Source organism: Coptis chinensis, chromosome 4 (genome assembly GCF_015680905.1).
Source record: "Coptis chinensis isolate HL-2020 chromosome 4, ASM1568090v1, whole genome shotgun sequence".
Taxonomy (NCBI): Eukaryota; Viridiplantae; Streptophyta; class Magnoliopsida; order Ranunculales; family Ranunculaceae; genus Coptis; species Coptis chinensis.
This window is the reverse complement of record NC_141459.1, coordinates 19,423,317-19,443,189: the sequence shown is the minus strand read 5'-3', so window position 1 is coordinate 19,443,189 and position 19,873 is coordinate 19,423,317. Positions and strand designations below refer to the sequence as shown.

Sequence of the window (19,873 nt, the reverse complement as noted above, 5' to 3'; positions counted from 1 at the left end):
TGAATTCCTGAAGATCGTAAAAGCACATTTGAGGGTAACAAAATAATAAGAAAAATCATTAAAATGTTTAGGATCGGATGATGATGAGAAACTCTTCCTAATCAATTTTATTCAACACAATCGTTTTATTATCTCAAGTTTCCTCATATTTGCCGTCAAATTGAGGAGTATATTTTTTTTGGGAATTACTGAATTAGCATCCCACAAGAATGTTATCATTAAGGTGCCAAATGCTTATTCTGTGCAGAACCAATTATATATGTATATACAACATTGATTACAACATTTTTCTTTTCTTTTTTTACAATTTGTTTGGAAAAAAGTATGAATTGGCCCACTGAGAGCCGAATCGCACTTGTGTACAATGGTAACAAATGAGTGGGAGACATACTTTACGATGATTCTTCATGATCTGTGTCGAGTTCAAGGCCTTCTGCAGCTAAAAGCTGATTGATAATGACCTTTTTCTTTTCTTCCTCTGCTTTTCTCCGCATCAAGTCCCTTTTCTTCAAGACAAGTGTATGCCTTTTGAGGGTACTGTTAAAATACTCCATTGATGCCTTCTTCTCTTTAGCCAGGATTCTCTTCTCCTCCTCGGGGTCTACCTGAAACCCCGTCCAATATAGATACTCTCAGATATTTCAATGAAGCTATAGCTGAGAGAAATTCTGAAAACTTTTAAGACTTTTACTGGTAAATAAAAACATATATAACAAAAGCGTTGTACAAGAAGGGGTAGCATGCTGAGAAGATACTTATAACTGTAGGATCCAAGGCTTCTAGGCATCTAGTATTAAGGGTGTTTCTTGTTCTATTTACATTCTGCCAACACAGATCTGGTCACATAAAGTATTTGATTGGCCTCACAAAAATTGTAAGTTGGTGGTGAATTAATAAAGACATAAGCCCAAGTGCTGCCGCGGAACAATATTTGTGGATCCAAACAATTTAACCTGCAGTTGAACAACATTGCTGCACTTGGACACATAGATGTACTACTCAAGGATACAATTGGATATCCTTGTTCAACACTAACAATGTCATGGTTTTTCGAATCTTCATGGCCTAAAGAAACAGAAGGGAATACACAAAGGACACCAATTCCAATGGTCAATTGGTCAGAGAACCTACTGAGCTTAAGAAAATCCCTGTATTAAATGACTACATTAACAAAAGTAGAAAGAATTGCACTAAGCATCTCTCCATTGTAACACAATAACTTCTTTAATCAGAAGAACGAGTATAGAATTGTTCAAGAACAATGTTATCACCTTTGAACGGGAGAGACGCCGCACACGAATATTCATCTCACGCTGCTGCTGTTCAGCCCATGCTGCGATAGCCATATCACCTCGCTGATCAAAAGCCTTGCGCTTTTTCATGAGCCACTCCCTCCATGCTTGTGAAGCCTGACAGAAAAGATATATCGGAAAAGACATTTAACATTTTAAGTGACCAGAACATTGAAAAATAGAATAGAACCCACCAGAAAGACATCCAGAGGACTGCACTGACTCCAAATATTCTCCAGCAACCACGAATTATGCAACTCATTTTATTATTATTTTTTAAACGGGTATACTCAATCGAACATAAGAAGAGATATATACTCAATTTTTGCCCTACTGCCTGTTCACATTCACTAGTACCCAATTATGTTGAGTGATTCAATATGCTCCCAAAGGCACCTCTGTTTCATTACCTTAAACTGTTCAACGTCTGATACTATAGCTCCTCTAGTCTCCAGAAATAATCCCAAATCTAGCCCATCGACAGAAGATCAACCAGGAAGAACCTTTACTCGTTAATCTGTAAAACCTTCAGCCAAATATGCTGGTGGTGCTACACACCTATATGGATGGTATACTTAAAAATTCACTCCACCTAGAACTCACCCTAACATACAACCCATAACCCTTCACCTTTTTTCCCTGAATATGCTGCCCAACAAGGCAACAAGTTTTGTATTCATAATTTATTAAAAGTCTGATCCATCCATGTAACTAATATATCCATGTAACTATTAAAATTCACTAGCTAAGTAAATAATCGATCCATGTAATATATATCAATCAGGAAACAAAGGTCCAACACTAGAAACTAACAGTACTTACAAAAAATTTAACAATATATGACAGTAACTATACACAACATTTACCTTCATTGGGTTGACACGGTGCTCACTATCGTATTGCCTTCGTTTCTCCCCATCTATAAGTAACTCATAAGCAGCTTGAATTTTAATAAATCGAGCTTCGGCTGTCTCGCCTTCCTCAAGACTCCCTTTTCCATTATACACTTGAACAAGAAAACAAATCTAATCAGTTTTAAAGTCCAAATTTTATAAACAAATCTTATAACAAGCTTAAACGAGGACGAAGAAACAAAAGTTACCATCAGGGTGATAAAATTTGGCAAGACTTCGATACGCAAACTTTATTTTATCTTCATCAGCTTCCCTTTCCAACTCTGTCCACAATAAATAAATAAAATTTTTGCAATATAATAATATTAATAATAAAAATATTATATTATACCTAAGGTTTCGTAAGGAGATTTTTCGTCAGTCCATTGAGCGGCTCGAACGAGGGTTCTTCTGGAATCGACGCGATACAAAGGGTCAATTCTTAAGAAATGTGGGCGATGGAATAAAAAAGGGGATGAGCACAGAAACCGAGACGAGGAGGCGGGATATGAATGGTGAAATGAAAAGCCTAATCGATTTCTGGTGCAACACAAGAATGAAGACAAGATTATTGTGTGCGGACGACAAATCGATCTCAGATTATTGCTCATAATTCTCCAATTTTGAGAGTTTCTCGTTTATTACATGTAGTTTTATTTACGCATCCAAATTGCTTTCTTCTTCTTCTTTGTCGGAATCTAATAATGTTCATAGTAAAAGGTTGCACCAGTACAACTCTTTAAAAGCGTCAAAGAGTCTCACAGTCGAGAAAATGCCTAAGTTGCATAAATGCATGGGTTACTATGGAACTGCTGCCACTGCTGCTTCATATTGTTGGGAGTTCCGTGTATTCACAAGTAGAATATACTAGATTTTGAACCCGGTCATACGCCCGGGATCTATTAAATATTTTGTGTGCTGAAAGGGCTTTACAAAATGTCTCACACAAATTTTCCAAATCGAATATATTTTTATTGAAAATAAACCGAAATATCGTTAATGAAGCGTGATTATGGTGCAAAAGTTTTGGAAACTAAGGGATCAACTTTATATAGCCTCTTCTTCACTTTGTAGTTTAGGATATTAATCTATAATTTTCAAATAGAATTATCTTAAACTCGATCTAGCTTGTATAATAGTTTTCTTAGATTTATAGTGATTTAGCTTTGCAAATTTTCAATCGAATATATTTTTATTGAAAATAAACCGAAATCGTTAATGAGTAGCAATTACGGTGCATAAGTACTTGGAAACTAAGGAATCAAATTGAGATAGTCTATTCACTTTGTGGTTTAGGATATTAATCTGTAATTTTCAAATAGAATTATCTTAAACTCGATCTAGCTTATATAATAGTTTTCTTATATTTATGGTGATTTCTTGGCAAATTTTTGAATCGAATATATTTTTATTGAAAATAAACCAAAATACGTTAATGAAGCGTTATTATGGTGTATAAGTACTTGAAAACTAAGGGGTCAAATTGAGATATAGCTTCTTCACTTTGTGGTTTAGGATATTAATCCGTAATTTTCAAATGGAATTATCTTAAACTCGATCTAGTTTGTTTAATAGTTTTATTAGATTTATGGTAATTTAGCAAAATCATCACCGTTAAAACTACGTACTAATTTGTACAAATCACTAAAATAGATTGATTGTTTCCATATCCTCAAAGAATACACTACTCCCACTTGAAAATATTTATCACATGAACGTGTCCTTATGAGCGGGTGTCACTATGCATAGCTATGAGATATGAAAATTATATTAATTACTAATTTAAATTTCTTGCACCACTCTCTATAAAAAGGAAGCATCAAACCTTGATAAAACTCATCGATTTCTTTTTATTGTTAGGCTTAACAATAAAAGTTTGATTGAAGTTTTATGAGAATGCCCAATGTGGCGAAGATAATATTAAAAGCTACTTGAATAGCAAGACATTCCCAATCACAATAAATGAATTATGACTAACACTACTTAAAATACAAAACTATATTTGTCGAGACATTTATTCCCTCTACATATAATACAAATATATTTTAGGGTTATTAGTTCAATGCATTTACATCAAGTTTCGATTTTCCTTAATTATTTTTTGAGGTTAGTTTAATGTAGTATGTTACATCCAGGTTTCCAATTTCTCATTAATTATTCTTTGAGGTTAATTCAATGCGGTTCATCAAGTTTCGATTTTCTATTAATTATTATTTGAGGTTAGTTCAAGTCAATTGCATCTACTTTATGATTTCCGTTAGTTATTCATTAAGGTTAATTATCTGTTGCATCCGACCAATTTTCAATGTTTAGTTAATTAGTATTTGAGATTAGTTCATTGTATTTATATCCGTGTTCCAATCTCCCGTTAATTACTCTTTGAGGTTAGTTCAATACATCTGCATCCAATTTCTAATTTCCCGTTAATTGTTTTTTCTAGGTTAGTTCGATAGTTTACAATTTCTATACGGTTTGCATACATGTAAGAGTCTGTTTTTATAAACTCATTTTCGTTTTAGGTTCCTAATTACTTTCGTAAATACTCATCGAAGAAGGCTAAAAAAGCGGACATTTATGCTTTGAGATCAGTGCGATGCAGTTATATCCGACTTCCAATTTCCAGTTAACTATTTTTTGAGGTTATTTCAATACATTTGCATCCAATTTATGATTTCCCGTTAGTTAATTTATGATTTCCCGTTAGTTAATCTCTGATTTTAGTTTAATGCAGTTGCATCCCGTTTTTTGTTTTTCGTTAATTATTCTTTGAGGTTAGTTCAATGTAGTTGCATCTAATTTCTGATTTTATGTTAATTGTTCTTTGAGGTTAGTTCAATACATTTGCATCAAGTTTTCGATTTCCCATTAATTATTTTTTTAGGTTAGTTCAATACAGTTACATCAAATTTATAATTTCCCGTTAATTATTCATTTAGGTTAGTTCAATGCAGTTTCATCTATTTTTTTTAATGTTTTTGTTAATTAATCTTTGAGATTAGTTCATTGCATTTGGATCCAGTTTCGATTTTTAAGTGAATAACTCTTTAAGGTTAGTTCAATACATATGTATCTAGTTTTTTATTATTTATGCTTTGAGGTTAGTTCGATGCAATTATATCCGGTTTCTGATTTTCCATTAATTATTCTTTGAGATTATTTCAATGCATTTGCATTTAGTTTCCGATTTCTCACCAATTATTCTATAAGGTTAGTTTAATGCGTATTCGGTTTTTTATTTCTTTTAATTATTTTTTGAGTTTAGTTCAATGCATTTGCATCCAGTTTTCGGTTTCTCATTAATTATTATCTGAGGTTAGTTTGATGTATTTGCATACCGTTTCTGATTTCCCGTTAGATATTTTTCAAAGATTTGCATCCAATTTCTAATTTCCCGTTAGTTATTATCTGGCGTTAGTTTAATGCAATCACATCCAGTTTCCAATTTTTAGTTAATTACTTTTTGTGTTTAGTTTATTGCATTTGCATAAAGTTTCCGATTTCTCGTTAATTACTCTTTGAGCTCAGTTATGTATTTGAATCCAGTTTCCGATTTTCTTTTAATTATCCAATGTGGTGTGTAATACTAACTTCTAATGATCCATCTCAGTGTCCTTTGCAAATATGACATAAAAGGTAAATTATGCTTGATTTACTATGTGGGATCATCGAAGATTATTCAGTTCCCGATTTCCCATTAATTATTCTTTAAATTATGCATGACTCACTATGTGAAATCTTCAAAGCTTATCTACAAACGGGTGATGTTATATTAATTATTCTTAAAAATATTTGCAAATATGCAGAACTATTATATACTAATATTATATTGATCACTCAACCAAATTTCTTATAACGTGAAAACCTCACTTTCTATTAAAAAAAAAGAACTCACCTTTGATAAAACCCTTCAATTTCATTTTGTTATTTAATAAAAGAAGTTTGATTGAAGTTTTGTGAGATTGCCTAATAAGGTGAAGTTCATATATATTGAAGCTACTTGAATAGCAAGGAGTTCCCAATTACACGGAAAGAGATAAGATAAACACCATTTTAAATGCAAAACTATACTTATCGAGGCATTCCCATAACATATAACCCAACTATATTTTGAGATTAGTTCAATGCATTTGCATCCAGTTTATGATTTTCCGTTATATTTTGAGGTTAGTTCAATACAGTTGCATCAGATTTCCAATTCCCGTTATTTATTTTTTGAGATCAATTCAATGCAGTTGCATTCAATTTCTAATTTCTCGTTAATTATTCTTTTCGGTTAGTTCAATACATTTGCATCCAATTTCCAATTTTCTGTTAATTGTTCTTTGAGGTCAATTCAATGCATTTGCATCCAGTTTCTGATTTTCCGTTAATTATTATGTGAGATTAGTTTAATACATTTGCATCCAGTTTTTGATTTCTCGTTTATTATTTGATAAAGTTGTATTTTCATCTAGTTTCGGATTTCCCGTTAATTATTGTTTGAGGCTAGTTCAATGAATTTGCATCCAAGGCGATTTCCGTTAATTATTTCTTGAGGTTAGTCCAATACATTTACATCTAGTTTATTTTTTGAAATTAGTTCAGTGCAGTTGCATCCGGTTTCCGATTTCCCATTAATTATTTTTTAAGATTAGTTCCACGCATTTGCATCATATTTCCAATTTATAATTAATTTTTATTTGAGGTTAGTTCAATGCAGTTGCATCCAGTTTCCGATTTTCCGTTAATTTAATCTTTGAGGGTTAGTTCAATGTATTTGCATCCAGTTTCTGATTTTCCGACAATTTTTTTTTTTTTATGTTAGTTTGATGTATTTGCATCCAAGTTTTGATTTTCCGTTAATTATTCTTTGAGGTTAGTTTAATGCAGTTGTATCTATATTCCAATTTTCTATTAATTACTTTTTAAGATTAATTTAATGCTTGCATTTGCATTCAATTTTCGATTTTCCATTAAATATTATTTGAAGTTAGTTCGATGCATTTCCATCCAGTTTTCGATTCCCCATTAATTGTTTTTTTACGTTAGTTTCATTCAGTATTTTATATTTTTTAAAATATTTGTCATTGTTGTTTTGCCGTTATTTTTTTTTTTCATTTTATATTATATATTTTGTGATGTTAGTTTTTGTATAATTGTTTTTAACTATGTTTTGAGGCCGTGTTAAGGATATATTCGAAATAAGTCGGTGCTTTATCATAGATACTGAAATTGTATGATTTGTAATAGGGAATTAGTTTATACAAATCACCTATTTTTTAGCAATTTTTTTTATTTAATCAAATATATAAGAATTGAAACACTAAAAGTGTTTGATTCGTAATAGGAAATTACCTTTTACAAATCACGTATTTTTTAGCAATTTTTTTTATTTGATCAAATATATAAGAATTGGAAATACACTCAAACTCTTCAAAGAGGTTCCATGTACATGGGATTGTAAGCTATTAGAAAAGACTATCTTTTATATTATAGTACCACATAGGTGAGAGAAAAAACTAACTCTCATATTAGAGTGCCACATAGGAGAGAGAAAATCCTCCATGAGAGGTCTCTGCTTTAGTATATAGATAGTAGATATTGGGTCCTGTTAAATACACGCCCCGGTTCCTAAGAGGGCACTCTCCAACCCGGAACCGGTTCCTGTTACCAGAAAATATATCCGGTTCACTAAAAAATTAGAGGGGCACGCTCCTTGTAACTGGGCGACTTCTTTCCTCGGTTACCAACAATTCTAACTCATCTAGAGCAACGCGAAGAAAAAAAAAAACAGTTGTAACTCGCAAACAAACTCGCAAACAGGTAACCTCTCTCTCTCAAAAAAAGGCGCTACTTTCTTCTCTTTCACATCACCAATCACCAAACCCGTCTTCTCAAGTAATTTGTTTGCTAATGGTTCGAACTTCATTCCCATTAAAATTTCGAACTTGATATAAAAAAAAACCAATTAATTAACTTGATTAATGGTTTGGAATTTAGGGTTTCAGTTGTTTAATTTTATATTGTTGTGTTTGGAGGTTTTAAGCTTGAGATCTATGTATATAACTCTGTTTATTTATGCCAAAATGCTACTGAAGTTTTGCACTATCCGTAAGATTGCAATTATGACTTGCAAAGGCACCACCGCACCATATGGGATTCTAAATTGAAGACATTGTATTTATTGTTCAAAGCTTAGTAAAGTGGTATTTAGTTGCTGACAATTACTCAAAATGTTGGTATTTAGTTCTTTGAAAATGTTGGTATCTAGTTCTTTGAAACTTGTAAAAAAAATGGTAACTAGTTACCAAATTAAAACTCAATTTACCCAAATAAGCTAATTTGATAAATGGTATCTAGTTGCTAAAAATTTCTCAAACTTTTGGTGTTCAGTTGCTGAAAATTGTATTTGTAAAACGGTAACCAGTTACTAAAACTCAATTTCGGTCTTCCTAATTTGAGAAAATTACTCAAAAGTTTGGTGTTCAATTGCTGAAAATTGTAATAGTAAAATGGTAACCAGTTACTGAAATTAAAACTCAATTTGAAGATCCAAATTAAATTTGACAAATGGTATCTAGTTGCTGAAAATTGCTCAAAAGTTTGGTGTTCAATTGCTGAAAATTGTAATAGTAAAATGGTAACTAGTTACCAAAATTAAAACTCAATTTCGGTATCCAGTTGCTAATTTGACAAGTGGTATCTAGTTGCTGAAAATTGCTCAAAATTTTGGTGTTCAGTTGCTGAAAATTGTATTTGTAAAACGGTAACCAACTAAAACTCAATTTCGGTATCCCTAATTTGAAAAAATTGCTCAAAATTTTGGTGTTCAATTGCTTAAACTTATAATAGTGAAGTGGTAACCAGTTACCGAAATTAAAACTCAATTTCAGTATCGAGTTGCTAATTTGATAAATGGTATCTAGTTGCTTAAAATTATTCAAACTTTTGGTGTTCAGTTGCTGAAAATTGTATTTATAAAGTAGTAATCAGTTACCGAAATTAACATAAGATTGGAAAGATTACAACATTCTACATTCTACAATTCCTCTTTTTTTCCCTTCCCTTTAACAATAACTTTTGTCCCAAACCCATGACATATGTTGTCAACTTCCACTTCCACTTCCAATTCCAATGTAAGCTTTCAATGTGCTTAAATTAGACTTAAATTCAACAAAAAGGAAATAGTTAGACATATACCCAACTTAAATAAAATAATTGAAGTGGAGAAGAGAAGTCCTTGTAAGTGTGTGGATTGGGTGAGTTTTCTCCTATAGTTTTGAATTTTTGTAAGTTTCTATATTAGGAATGGAGAAGAAGTGTTTAAAGAGAAGTAGATTTGAGGGTGGGGAAAGAAAGAGAGTAGAAAAAAGGCTAAATTTTGGGTTTGAATTTGAGGGGGAAGCAAAAAATTTGAAAATGAGTTTTGAGTTTGATTTTGAGAGAGAAATTCAAATCAACCTAAAAAGAGAATAAATTGATTTCGAAATTTCATAAAAACAATTGGGCAAAATATTGAAATAGTATTGAATTATTGAATAATTGGTCGAAATATCAAAATTGTTTTGAAATATTGAAATAATTGGTCGAAATGAAAACTCAATTTCAGATGTTGAGATATCGAAATAATTGAAATATTAAAATATCGAGATGTCTAACCTTAAACCCTAAACCCTAAACTCTAAATTGGGAATATCGAGGAATCTCAAATTTTGATACTATTACAAATTGAAAAAATAATAATAAAATAGGTGTTAGATTAGAATATTAGATAATGAATATTAACTTCCAAATGTATTAGATGTTAGATACTAGATTCAAAATATAGTTAGAACTGTATTGATTTTTTTTTTCGAAATATAGTTCTATTATTGTTAGAACTGTATTGGCTAAACCACAAACATATGTACAGTTGCTACATATCAATTCAGAAATCATAAATAATAACAAAAATGTTTTTATTATGGAATGGAAAATAGGTTTAAATTATATTATTTAATCAAACTTTAATTTGTTGGTAAAAATTTAGATGTTAAATCGATTCAAATAAAATCTAGTTAGAACTAGGGGTGACAGTTTTGTACACGACCTGCTAACCCGACACGAAATTAGCGGGTTTGGATTAGGAAAAAAGGTTTTTGGGTCATTTAAGGGTTGACCCGCATAACCCGTCAAATAAATGGGTTGGGGGGTCACATATGTTAACCCAAGTTACCCGTTAGTAAACCCGATTAGTTCTCGGGTCTAATGGGTCGGGTCATCAACCCGTGATATGTATAACCTGTTTTAAGACAAGTGAATTATTTTTTAAAATCTCACTATCCCAACAACTTAAAATAAACGACTAAAATGAGAAGGATTAGCTGTCATATTGATTCATTCGATAAATACATGTTTCGTTATTCAATTTTCATTGATATATAATTGAATTATGAATGATTCTTGAGAATTAATATATTTTTTTTTATATATTTTTTTGATAAATAAAATCGTGAAATACTAAATATTTTGCATATAGATTGTCTGTGAATCCGATCCAAAAATGATTTGAAATTGACCCGTTGGCTTAGCGGGTCACCTGTTGGGTAACCCATTATATAGGCGGGTTGGGTTTTGGATTAACAAACTCGACACGATTAATAATTGGGTGATTTGGGTTTGCTCTCCTAACACGTGACCCATATATGACACAACACGAATCCGACCCAACACGTACGACCAATTGTCACCCCTAGTTAAAACTGTACTGTTTCAAACCTTAAATCCTAAACATAAGTAAAGTTGCTACTAATTCTGAAATAAAAAATTACAACTCAAACGTTTTATTAGAGATTGGATAACGGGTTAATTTAAATAATTATATCGTCTAATCCAATTTTAATATGTAGGTAAAGTTTTAAAGTGTAGTTAGAACTGTACTAATTCAAACCTTTTCCAAAATAAAAAATTATAATCTAAACGTTTTATTATAGATTGGAGAATGGGTTTAAATTATATTATATAATTCAATTTTAATTTGTTGATAAAAATTTAGATGTTAGATTCAAAGTCTAGTTAGAACTATATTTATTCAAACCCTAGAGACATGTACAATTGCTACCAATTGAAAAATAAAAAAATTATAACCTAAATGTTTTCTACTAAGTTATCACCTAAAACAACTACAAATAAGTTAAAATATGCTAATTATTAATCAAATTATTATCAAATAGATGATGAAATATTTAAATATTAGAATTTGACAACACAACAACAAGATACCGAATGGTTTAAGAATTTTCGGTGTCTATTTGTTGTATCTTTACTTGTAAATGGTAACCCGACAACATCAGAATTTATGGTTATGTTTGACAACCCGTTACGTGGTTTATAATATTTTACGACAATGTGTTACCGTTCATCAAAATAGCACATACATCAAGATTACACAAAATTTATTTTGAAATCTAAGATTCAAACTATCAAAATTCATTTAGTTTCAATTCCATTAGGCAATTTCAATTACATTAATCTCCAATTTATTTATTTTTCATGTTTAATTGATTCTTCTAACATCATATGATCTTCAATTTATTCGACATTGAGATGTGGGTATTTGTAGTGCGATAAATCGTTCATTTGAGAGTTGGATAATGATACATACTTCATTTTAGAGTTAAAATATAGAGGTATTGAGAGTTGAGAAGTAGAGAGAAATTTAGTTGAGTTGAGTCAAGAAAAATTGAGTTGAGTTGAGTCAAGGAAAATTGAATTGGATGTAGATAATTGGAGAAAGAGAGTGTATTTTGATAGTGTATAGAGTTGCATAGTGCAAATTAGTTAGTTAAGGGCAATAGGAGATTACCACTATTTTTTATAGAAAGTGCCCTCTTAAAAAACATGGGTTTTAAGTTGGGACACAAATGTAATAACAAATTCCGGGTTGGAGAGTGCCCTCTTAGAAATGGAGAGTGTATTTAAGAATAGCCTATATATACAGACTTGCATAAAGACAAGAAACCCATTTCAGTTGCCTGCATAATATGCTCAAACTTGTTGGTTGTGATTCCTGGACATACTTCTGATTAACTGGGAGGTCGAAATGTAGAGGACCATTGATAGGTTCCAGAAAAGCCATTGAGAAAATGTACTTTACGCTCCACAAAACACCAGTGAGTGTGAACTACAGATGAATTAATTTGAACTTGTGTAACAAAATGTCGAGTAAAGACCAACATCCCCGTGTACAAAAACCAGCAGATACTTAACTGCAACAGCAGAATTGCAGATATAGCAGCATTCAGTAAAATAAAGCCTACTTGTAAGAACCAACATTCTCAATTTCTAGCTAAGGAAAACCTTAGACTTAACCAGAAGATGCTGTCAGACTAGAGAACACTACAAGGATGTCAAGCTCTTTACAGAAAACAAAACAGAGTCTTCTAACAGTTTTTAACTTCCCAGGCCAAACCCTGACAATAACCAAGCAGATTTTCACTTTCTACTACTGTTTCCAAGACGCGGTTTCCCTTTGACTTCACTTTCCTGCCAACCAGAAGAAAAAATGTCAGAGACAGAGAAATTCTTTACTCAGGTTAAAACTACATTCAATTACTGGAACCCCACATAATAAAAGAACATCAAGGAAAAGGGCGTAGCCTGCCACTGATGATTTCTGGTACATATTTTATGAATCATAGACATTGGTAGCTCAAACATTTTTCCCAGACTTCTGTAATCTTAGTCCCAAGAAGATTCCAGGTACTCTGGCATGAACATGCCAATTCTTATTTTTAGCTCATAACCAGATCTAATGAAGTTTTCTAGTCTAACCAGAAAATAAGAACGTTGGGCACAAAAACAATATGGTACAGTAATGGATCCAGATCTGAGCCATCAAGTAGAAGCTATCTATTCATTCTGAGAAGTGCAACTTCAGTTCGATTATATCCAAGTTAACAACTCAAGAGTTGTTACCTGTGGTAAGTGGAGGTAAATATAATTCTTTGCTGCTGATGGATTATGGTTTTCTGCACCTTTGCTCCAGTCATAACCAACCTGTGCCATCACAACAAAGATCCACTGGAGTTAGTGTAAGAGCTAAAACAATTATCTTGATATCACTAGACAACAGTAAACATGCCACAAGAACAAGACTAATATACTCCCTTGTTAAATATGTTAGCAAATTCTAGCTCTCCATTCAAATTTAACGAAAGAATGGCCTGCAAATTCACAAAAGTTATTATACTTAAAGGTAGACATACCGCGTACGCAAATATTGAACCGTCGTTATTGAATGCGCTGCAAGTTATGGGTTGGCTGCACCGAGACCATGCCTGTAAATTAGACAAAATTAAGTATTACAGTCCTGCAGGATAGACACCTGACACTTTCTAGGTATCAAAATGCATGAGCCAACGTCTCCATCTTTTGTTAATCCAAATCCAGAACAGAATCATTTTAAACAAATATCTTCCATCAATTTAAGTATTACCAGAATCTTCTAATTTACAAATTCACTTCAAAGTAGAGATTTGCTTTATACTTTTCTTAAGATTAGAAAACAAAAATAAGTGTCCAGTAAAACATACACAAACAAACAAACAATCAAGCAAGCGAAAAAGAAAGACAGCAGACCTTAAGTCTTTGCTTACTATCCTTATCCCAAAAATTGAAAGCACCATCAGATCCAGACGTTGCAAAGGTATGGTGTACCTGAAACAAGGGATAGATGTCAAAAAAAATTCGATCATATCACTTCAGAACTTCAGCCTGCTCCAGAGTCTATAACCAAAATAAGTATTGTTAAAAGTCAATGAGACGAAGAAAAAACAAATAGAAAACAGAAAATAACTAAGTGACGGAATATCAACCCTAACAGAAAGACAAAGAAGTCATGCTTAAGAGGATCAAATTTTTCCACCTTGAGCGTCTTGACGCAATACTATTGATCTCAAGGGTAATTTCCTTGGCTGGAACGTGAAACATAGATTACTCATTTAGCTGCATAGAGGATTAACAACAACTATTGTAAGGTGTTTAAGAAGCAAGTCCAAATTAACAGCTTTCAAGTGTGTCAATGCAGGTGCCGACTAGCAAAGTCGGTAAAACCTTTGGGTGATGATACTAGATGTCTGGGGCTCGAATCCCACCAGCATCAAAGAGGTACTGATCTCATTTAAAACAGGCTTGCGAATCAAAAAAATAAAAAAAGTGTGTGTCAATGGGTCTGCAATATAAGGTGGTCTGACAGGGCGAGGTGACAAGTCTTTCCTCTAACAGTGTGGTGGTCTGGAATCTAGTGGCATCCACAATGTGTTAGATTACAAAGCAACGCTCAAGAAGTAAAGCAAACACCTGAATTATAATCAACACTGGGCATCTAACAAATATTCACAGCAATGAGACAAGTCATGCTGCTCAAAGATTTGATATAAGGTGCTTTTTAATTAGGTAAACATGACTGGTATCTGAACTTTGGTATACAAATATTATCACTATGTTCTATAGACAGCAATGAAAGAATACCCAAAACTCCAGGCAATCTGACGTTTACAAGTCAAACAGAGATATGTTCTCCAACAATAACCATAATGAAAACGGAACATTTTTTTTACCGTCATTGTGCTTTTGCAAGAGAAGGTCATCTCTTTACTAAGCTAATCTAATATTTACTAGAATGGAGACAACAGCAGGTTGTACCAGCCTGCATAGAATTACCTCTTAATCACTGAGACTACCGGAAGAAACTCTCAGAAACAGTATTGTTGTTGTATCAATGGTCTTATGCACATTAATGTCTAGGATTTAGATAAATAAATGATTAAGAAAAACATATACGTATGTATGTGTGCAAAATGAAATCTTGGATCTTACAGGATGAAAGTTTAACGAGTTGACAGAATAAATCTCATTGCCCTCCCTGTGGCATTTAAACGTGAAATTCTTGTTCTGTTGAGCATCATCCAAATGATGCACACCAACCCTGCCCTCTATAGAGCCCACCTACATCATTAAAAGGATGACAAAATCAGCAATCTACATAAATATATTAATCATATCACAATAGAGATGAAAAGGAGGAAACGTGAAGAACCAAAACATTTCATCACAAAATAGAAAGACTTCAAAAATGTGTCACATTAACAAGCAAAAAGGCAAGATCACTTTAGATATTTTCAAACTGACATATCCATAAACTTGAAGTGCCTCAAAACGTATGAGGACAGTAATAGCAACAAAGAACCACTCTGGAAAAGAACTGGAAAACAAATAAGAAAAAATAATAATTAATGTAGATCGGGAATCGATTTAATTACTAAAGATTACAGCTAGGAGCCTAGGACATCCATGCAAACAAGCATAAAAAATTCTTCATGATTACCCAATCATTTTGCCTAGTACTAGCAAAGCATCTTATTTGTGTAGGTAGCCAGGTAGGGCATCTAACTGCTCTAGGCACTCTTCTTCATGGCCTATGTAACCTGGGTCTTAAACAGTTACACCAACACCAGTCCACCCCCCCACACACACACAAACTCTCTCTCTCTATGCTACTGGAAAGAAAAGAAAAATGTTGACGAATCTCGGTAGCTGAAAGTTGCTTGGTAATACTAATCCTTAAAAAGGAAAACCATCGTTAAGGTGTCATTATTATTTTAACCAGAGAAGTCATTAGTGTGTTCTCCTATTACACTAAACAATCATCCAATTTTACCCCAAAAAATTAGTTACACTAAGCCTGATAGAATGCCGTTAGTGAGCAACAGAGCATAAGTTATGATCCACACAATCATGCATTTTACACAGGACACTTAACGGTGCTCTCAAGATTTTTGTTGTGTCATGAAACAAAATCAGTGTCTTCGTACCCACAAAATCAGATTCAAATCTTGTTCGAAATTTTTAGTTTCAGATAGTTATAGTGATGTAATTTGTAATAGTGACTCCTAAAATTTCGCTTCCTGTTGGTTTACGTCTTTATGAGGAAATTTCAACTAATAAAAAAGATCATAAGTGAAGCATCATCTTTCTAGATGGGAATCTCCCTCGGCGACCTACTATAGGTTTGTTTAAAGGTGGTTAGGGACTGTACAAACCCAAACCATCTACTACAATGTAACTTATACCCCTTTTTCCCATTCTAATACAATTTTGCTAACTTAGAAAAAAAAAAAAAAAGTGAAGCATCAACATCAATCACACGAAGTGGACCACGGAGCATTTTATCAGTTCGTACAAAATAGTGTGCTAGGGTGTATCACTTGGAAATTAGTACCAAAGCAAAGAAAGTCCAAAAGAATTACAGCAATAAATAATATAAGAAATCATTACCAGAAAGCCTTGCTGATCCGGAAATGCAGCAACACATCTTGTTTGATACTTCAGGGGAGAAATGATTCTTTTGAACTCAGCCTGTTTGTATACTTAAACAATGAGACAAGAAAATGAAAAAAAGATATAGCTTGTAATCTACTCACACATCGTCATTTTCCAAATCTATGCAACGGAAGTATAAACAGCAAAAACGTGAATATTTCATGGGAAGAAAACTCAGACAACAACACCAGTAATATTTTATCCCGACTCAAGTGCTCCTAAAATCAACATCCTCAAACCCAAAGAAAAATTGTAACCTAAACATTATATGCTGATATCAAATCCAATGTGCCAAAAAAGATTATTGTGAATAAAAAATGACCTGCCCAATCCAACCTAGACAGTGAGTGAGAACCACATAATTGAAAACACTGCAAATAAGACACTACTCCTTCAGAAAGAGATCTAAAGTTTATTCTTTCGAACTTAGGTACCTTAAGTCCAAAATAAACCGCCCACCCCTTCTTTTTAAGACACATAAAAATAATACGTAAGAAAATAGATACAATAAGGTTTTGTTCACATTTTACAGAAGAGACCGAGGTTTAAGCATATAAAAACTATGTCTGGATTATTAGTGAAAAGAAAATTGTAGATAAAAAGTTAAGTTTTCTGATGTTGATAAACATCTTACAAATTTGGGAACATGACCATATGCATTTTCTCAATCCTTGAGGATTTTCCCCTTGTCCTCTCTCAATTACAAGGTTTACGATTTACCAAATAGACACAAAATAAATCATTTTTTTTCCTTTCGTGGCTATTAATGCCAAAAAAGTAAAAAATGTCTTTAAAATAACAATTACCTGAGGGTTTTGCAAATTGAAAATGATCAAATTCCGATCTGCAGTTCCAACAACCATTAGAGGATGACGAACAGATAGAGAATAACAACGCTCGGGGAGTTGCTGGGTATGCACAGGAGGCTGCTGTCTGGTGTCCCAGTACCTGGAACGATTAGCAAAATAATTAAGTGAAATCATCCACTATAATAAATTCTAATGAATCACTGCAAAATATGACTATAGCTCCCACCAAATGAAAATCAAGACGAGAAGTGATAAGCTAGAAGGAGATGATGATACAAGACAATTACAGCAGAAAGAGGTTATTCAAACTAAAAATCAATCATTCTAATGTAAAATATTAACAAAGGATGTTAAAGAACTCCAGCTTTCAACAAGAAGTACATAGTAGAATGTAAAATGTAAAATGTAAGATAGGCTGCATTACTAATGCCGCCTAATGTCTACAACAATGTTCAACTAATTATTCCTACTCTTTTTTATATCACAATAATAGTTTAACACAAGCAACTTCACCAGTTTGACTCAGTGCCCCTTGCCTTGTGTTTTAAATTAAGACAACCATGGCCCAAAATGTAATATGTTTCCTCACCGTCTCATGATAGACTATCCAAGGAAGTCCAGACAAGAGGAGAGCACGTAGCCTATGCAGTGACATGGGTATAGACAAGCTCAACCTTCCCCAAGTGACAAAACTGAGTTAATGGCTCACCAAAAGAATGACGTAAAGAGAGACACTTTTATGTGTGTCTTCAAAATTACAAACTATTGCTCATATTCGAAAAAGTCTTAAAATAGGCACAACAATCACGCATGCGACAATAAGGACACTATTATCTACAAATCACATAAGCAGCAGTCTACATATAACCAAAAAGAAAGGAAAGAAGCAAATTTTAGTACATACTTCAGAGTCTTATCCCAGCTTCCTGTCACTAAAAGGTTCATTTGTGATATCCACGCAACTTCTTTGATCGGAGCATCGTGAACTGCCACCGTCACAGGTTGGCCGCCTGACATCAATGGCCACATCTTGACCTGTTTATCACACCCTCCAGAAAACACAGTCATTCCATCATCCTTCCATGCGGAGCACAATACCTACAAAAAAAATATACATCAGTATCACTCCTACAATGTCACAATAAGCACAAACCTAAATTCCTAAAACTTATTCCATACTTACCGGTTGGTCATGTGATATTGCTGCCTTTGCTGCAGTTTTTGCCTCGGTACTTGTCTTTTGAACCTCCCAACATCTCACCTATCAAATTTGACCAACAAAACTTAAGTTAACAAAACTATAAATGAGTTTGACAGCTCAAAACAAAGGTAAAATTTAACAAACCTGATTATCCCATGAAGTGGCGACAAGGAAGTTCCCCGTGGGACTGAAACTAAGGCTAGAAACAGAATCAGTGGGAGGTGAAACCACCTGCAAAAAAAAAACATCCCTTAATTTCTCATTCAACTATCTCTTAAATCTTAATATAAAGAAAACAAAAATTCCAATAATACCTCAAAGGACTTATTCGGATTTGCCATTCCAAATGTTTTCTATCAAAACCTGAAAACATTCAAATCTCATTATTTAAACCATAAAATTAAATAGCCCTAATCTAGGGTTTCAAAACTTTCAACTATAAAAACAAAATATGAAAAAACAGACAAGTAAGAAAAAAAAAAAAAAAAAAACACAATTACTAAAAGAATGATAAATATGAGACATAAACTAATTACTTCTCTAATAAAGAATAGATTACAGCAGTAAAAAAAAAAAGTTGAAATAAAACATAACAAACGAATAAAAAATGATACTAAACCCCTATAAATAATGGAGAGAGAGAAATATGGAATTATACCTTTGGATACGAGATTGATAATATGGAAGAGAGGAGAAGTTTTTTTTTTTTTTTTTTGGCGCTCAACTAAAATGTGAAGAGAGAGAGTGAGGGGGTATTTATAGGCGGTTCCATCTTTGCTTACTTTTTAAGCTGTGCTGAAGTTTTACGCAGTGTCTTTGGGCCGGGCTTTTTTTTCTATTAATTAGTATTATTGGGTCGGTTAAGTTGGGCCGGGCTTTTTTCTATCTTCCTTTAGAAAATATTTCTGAAAAAATCGAGTTTGAACAGGGACTTTGGGCAGACCTGTGTCTTTCTCTAACAGACTATGACCTACAACTTTTGCCAACAAAAGCCAAATATATCTGATAGTTGTGCGGTGAGGGATCGAGGGTGTAATTGCATTCAACTGCTCATAGCCGCCATATGCATGGTGACGTACAGAAATTGCTGTAGAGGCCTAGAGATTTTCCCACCTGAGATATCTTTTACTTTTTATTAGTATACTAGGATTTGCCATGCCGTCCGCACTAAACAAACTCGCCACGCCTCTTGGGCGCGTGCTACCTACTACCTCTATATACTTACATACCCATGAATATTCTATAAACAATCCTAAAGCTGAAATTTTCTAAAGAAATGAGCAATAAATACTTGACAAAGTTTCAATTGTTTTCTAACATTGTAAGAATTTTGATCCA

General features: G+C 32.9%; 2 protein-coding genes across 2 annotated transcripts; both read right to left on the bottom strand.

The window, feature by feature from the left end:
* Positions 1-81: 81 nt before the first annotated feature.
* Positions 82-2,951, bottom strand: LOC147502409 (Chaperone DnaJ-domain superfamily protein). The gene is made up of 5 exons (XM_086607235.1): positions 2,538-2,951; positions 2,395-2,469; positions 2,159-2,298; positions 1,272-1,409; positions 82-605 (listed from the first exon to the last, which is right to left on the bottom strand). The coding sequence occupies exons 1-5, from the start codon at positions 2,794-2,796 to the stop codon at positions 393-395; spliced, it is 825 nt and encodes a 274-aa protein (XP_086463361.1). The 5' UTR covers positions 2,797-2,951; the 3' UTR covers positions 82-392.
* A 9,365-nt stretch (positions 2,952-12,316) lies between these two features.
* On the bottom strand, positions 12,317-19,324 carry RAE1 (Transducin/WD40 repeat-like superfamily protein). Its single transcript, XM_086607229.1, has 12 exons — positions 19,194-19,324; positions 18,850-18,898; positions 18,680-18,766; positions 18,518-18,595; positions 18,239-18,432; positions 17,332-17,473; positions 16,481-16,561; positions 15,023-15,151; positions 13,784-13,861; positions 13,411-13,482; positions 13,121-13,201; positions 12,317-12,688 (listed from the first exon to the last, which is right to left on the bottom strand). The coding sequence occupies exons 2-12, from the start codon at positions 18,874-18,876 to the stop codon at positions 12,638-12,640; spliced, it is 1,020 nt and encodes a 339-aa protein (XP_086463355.1). The 5' UTR covers positions 18,877-18,898; positions 19,194-19,324; the 3' UTR covers positions 12,317-12,637.
* Positions 19,325-19,873: the final 549 nt, after the last annotated feature.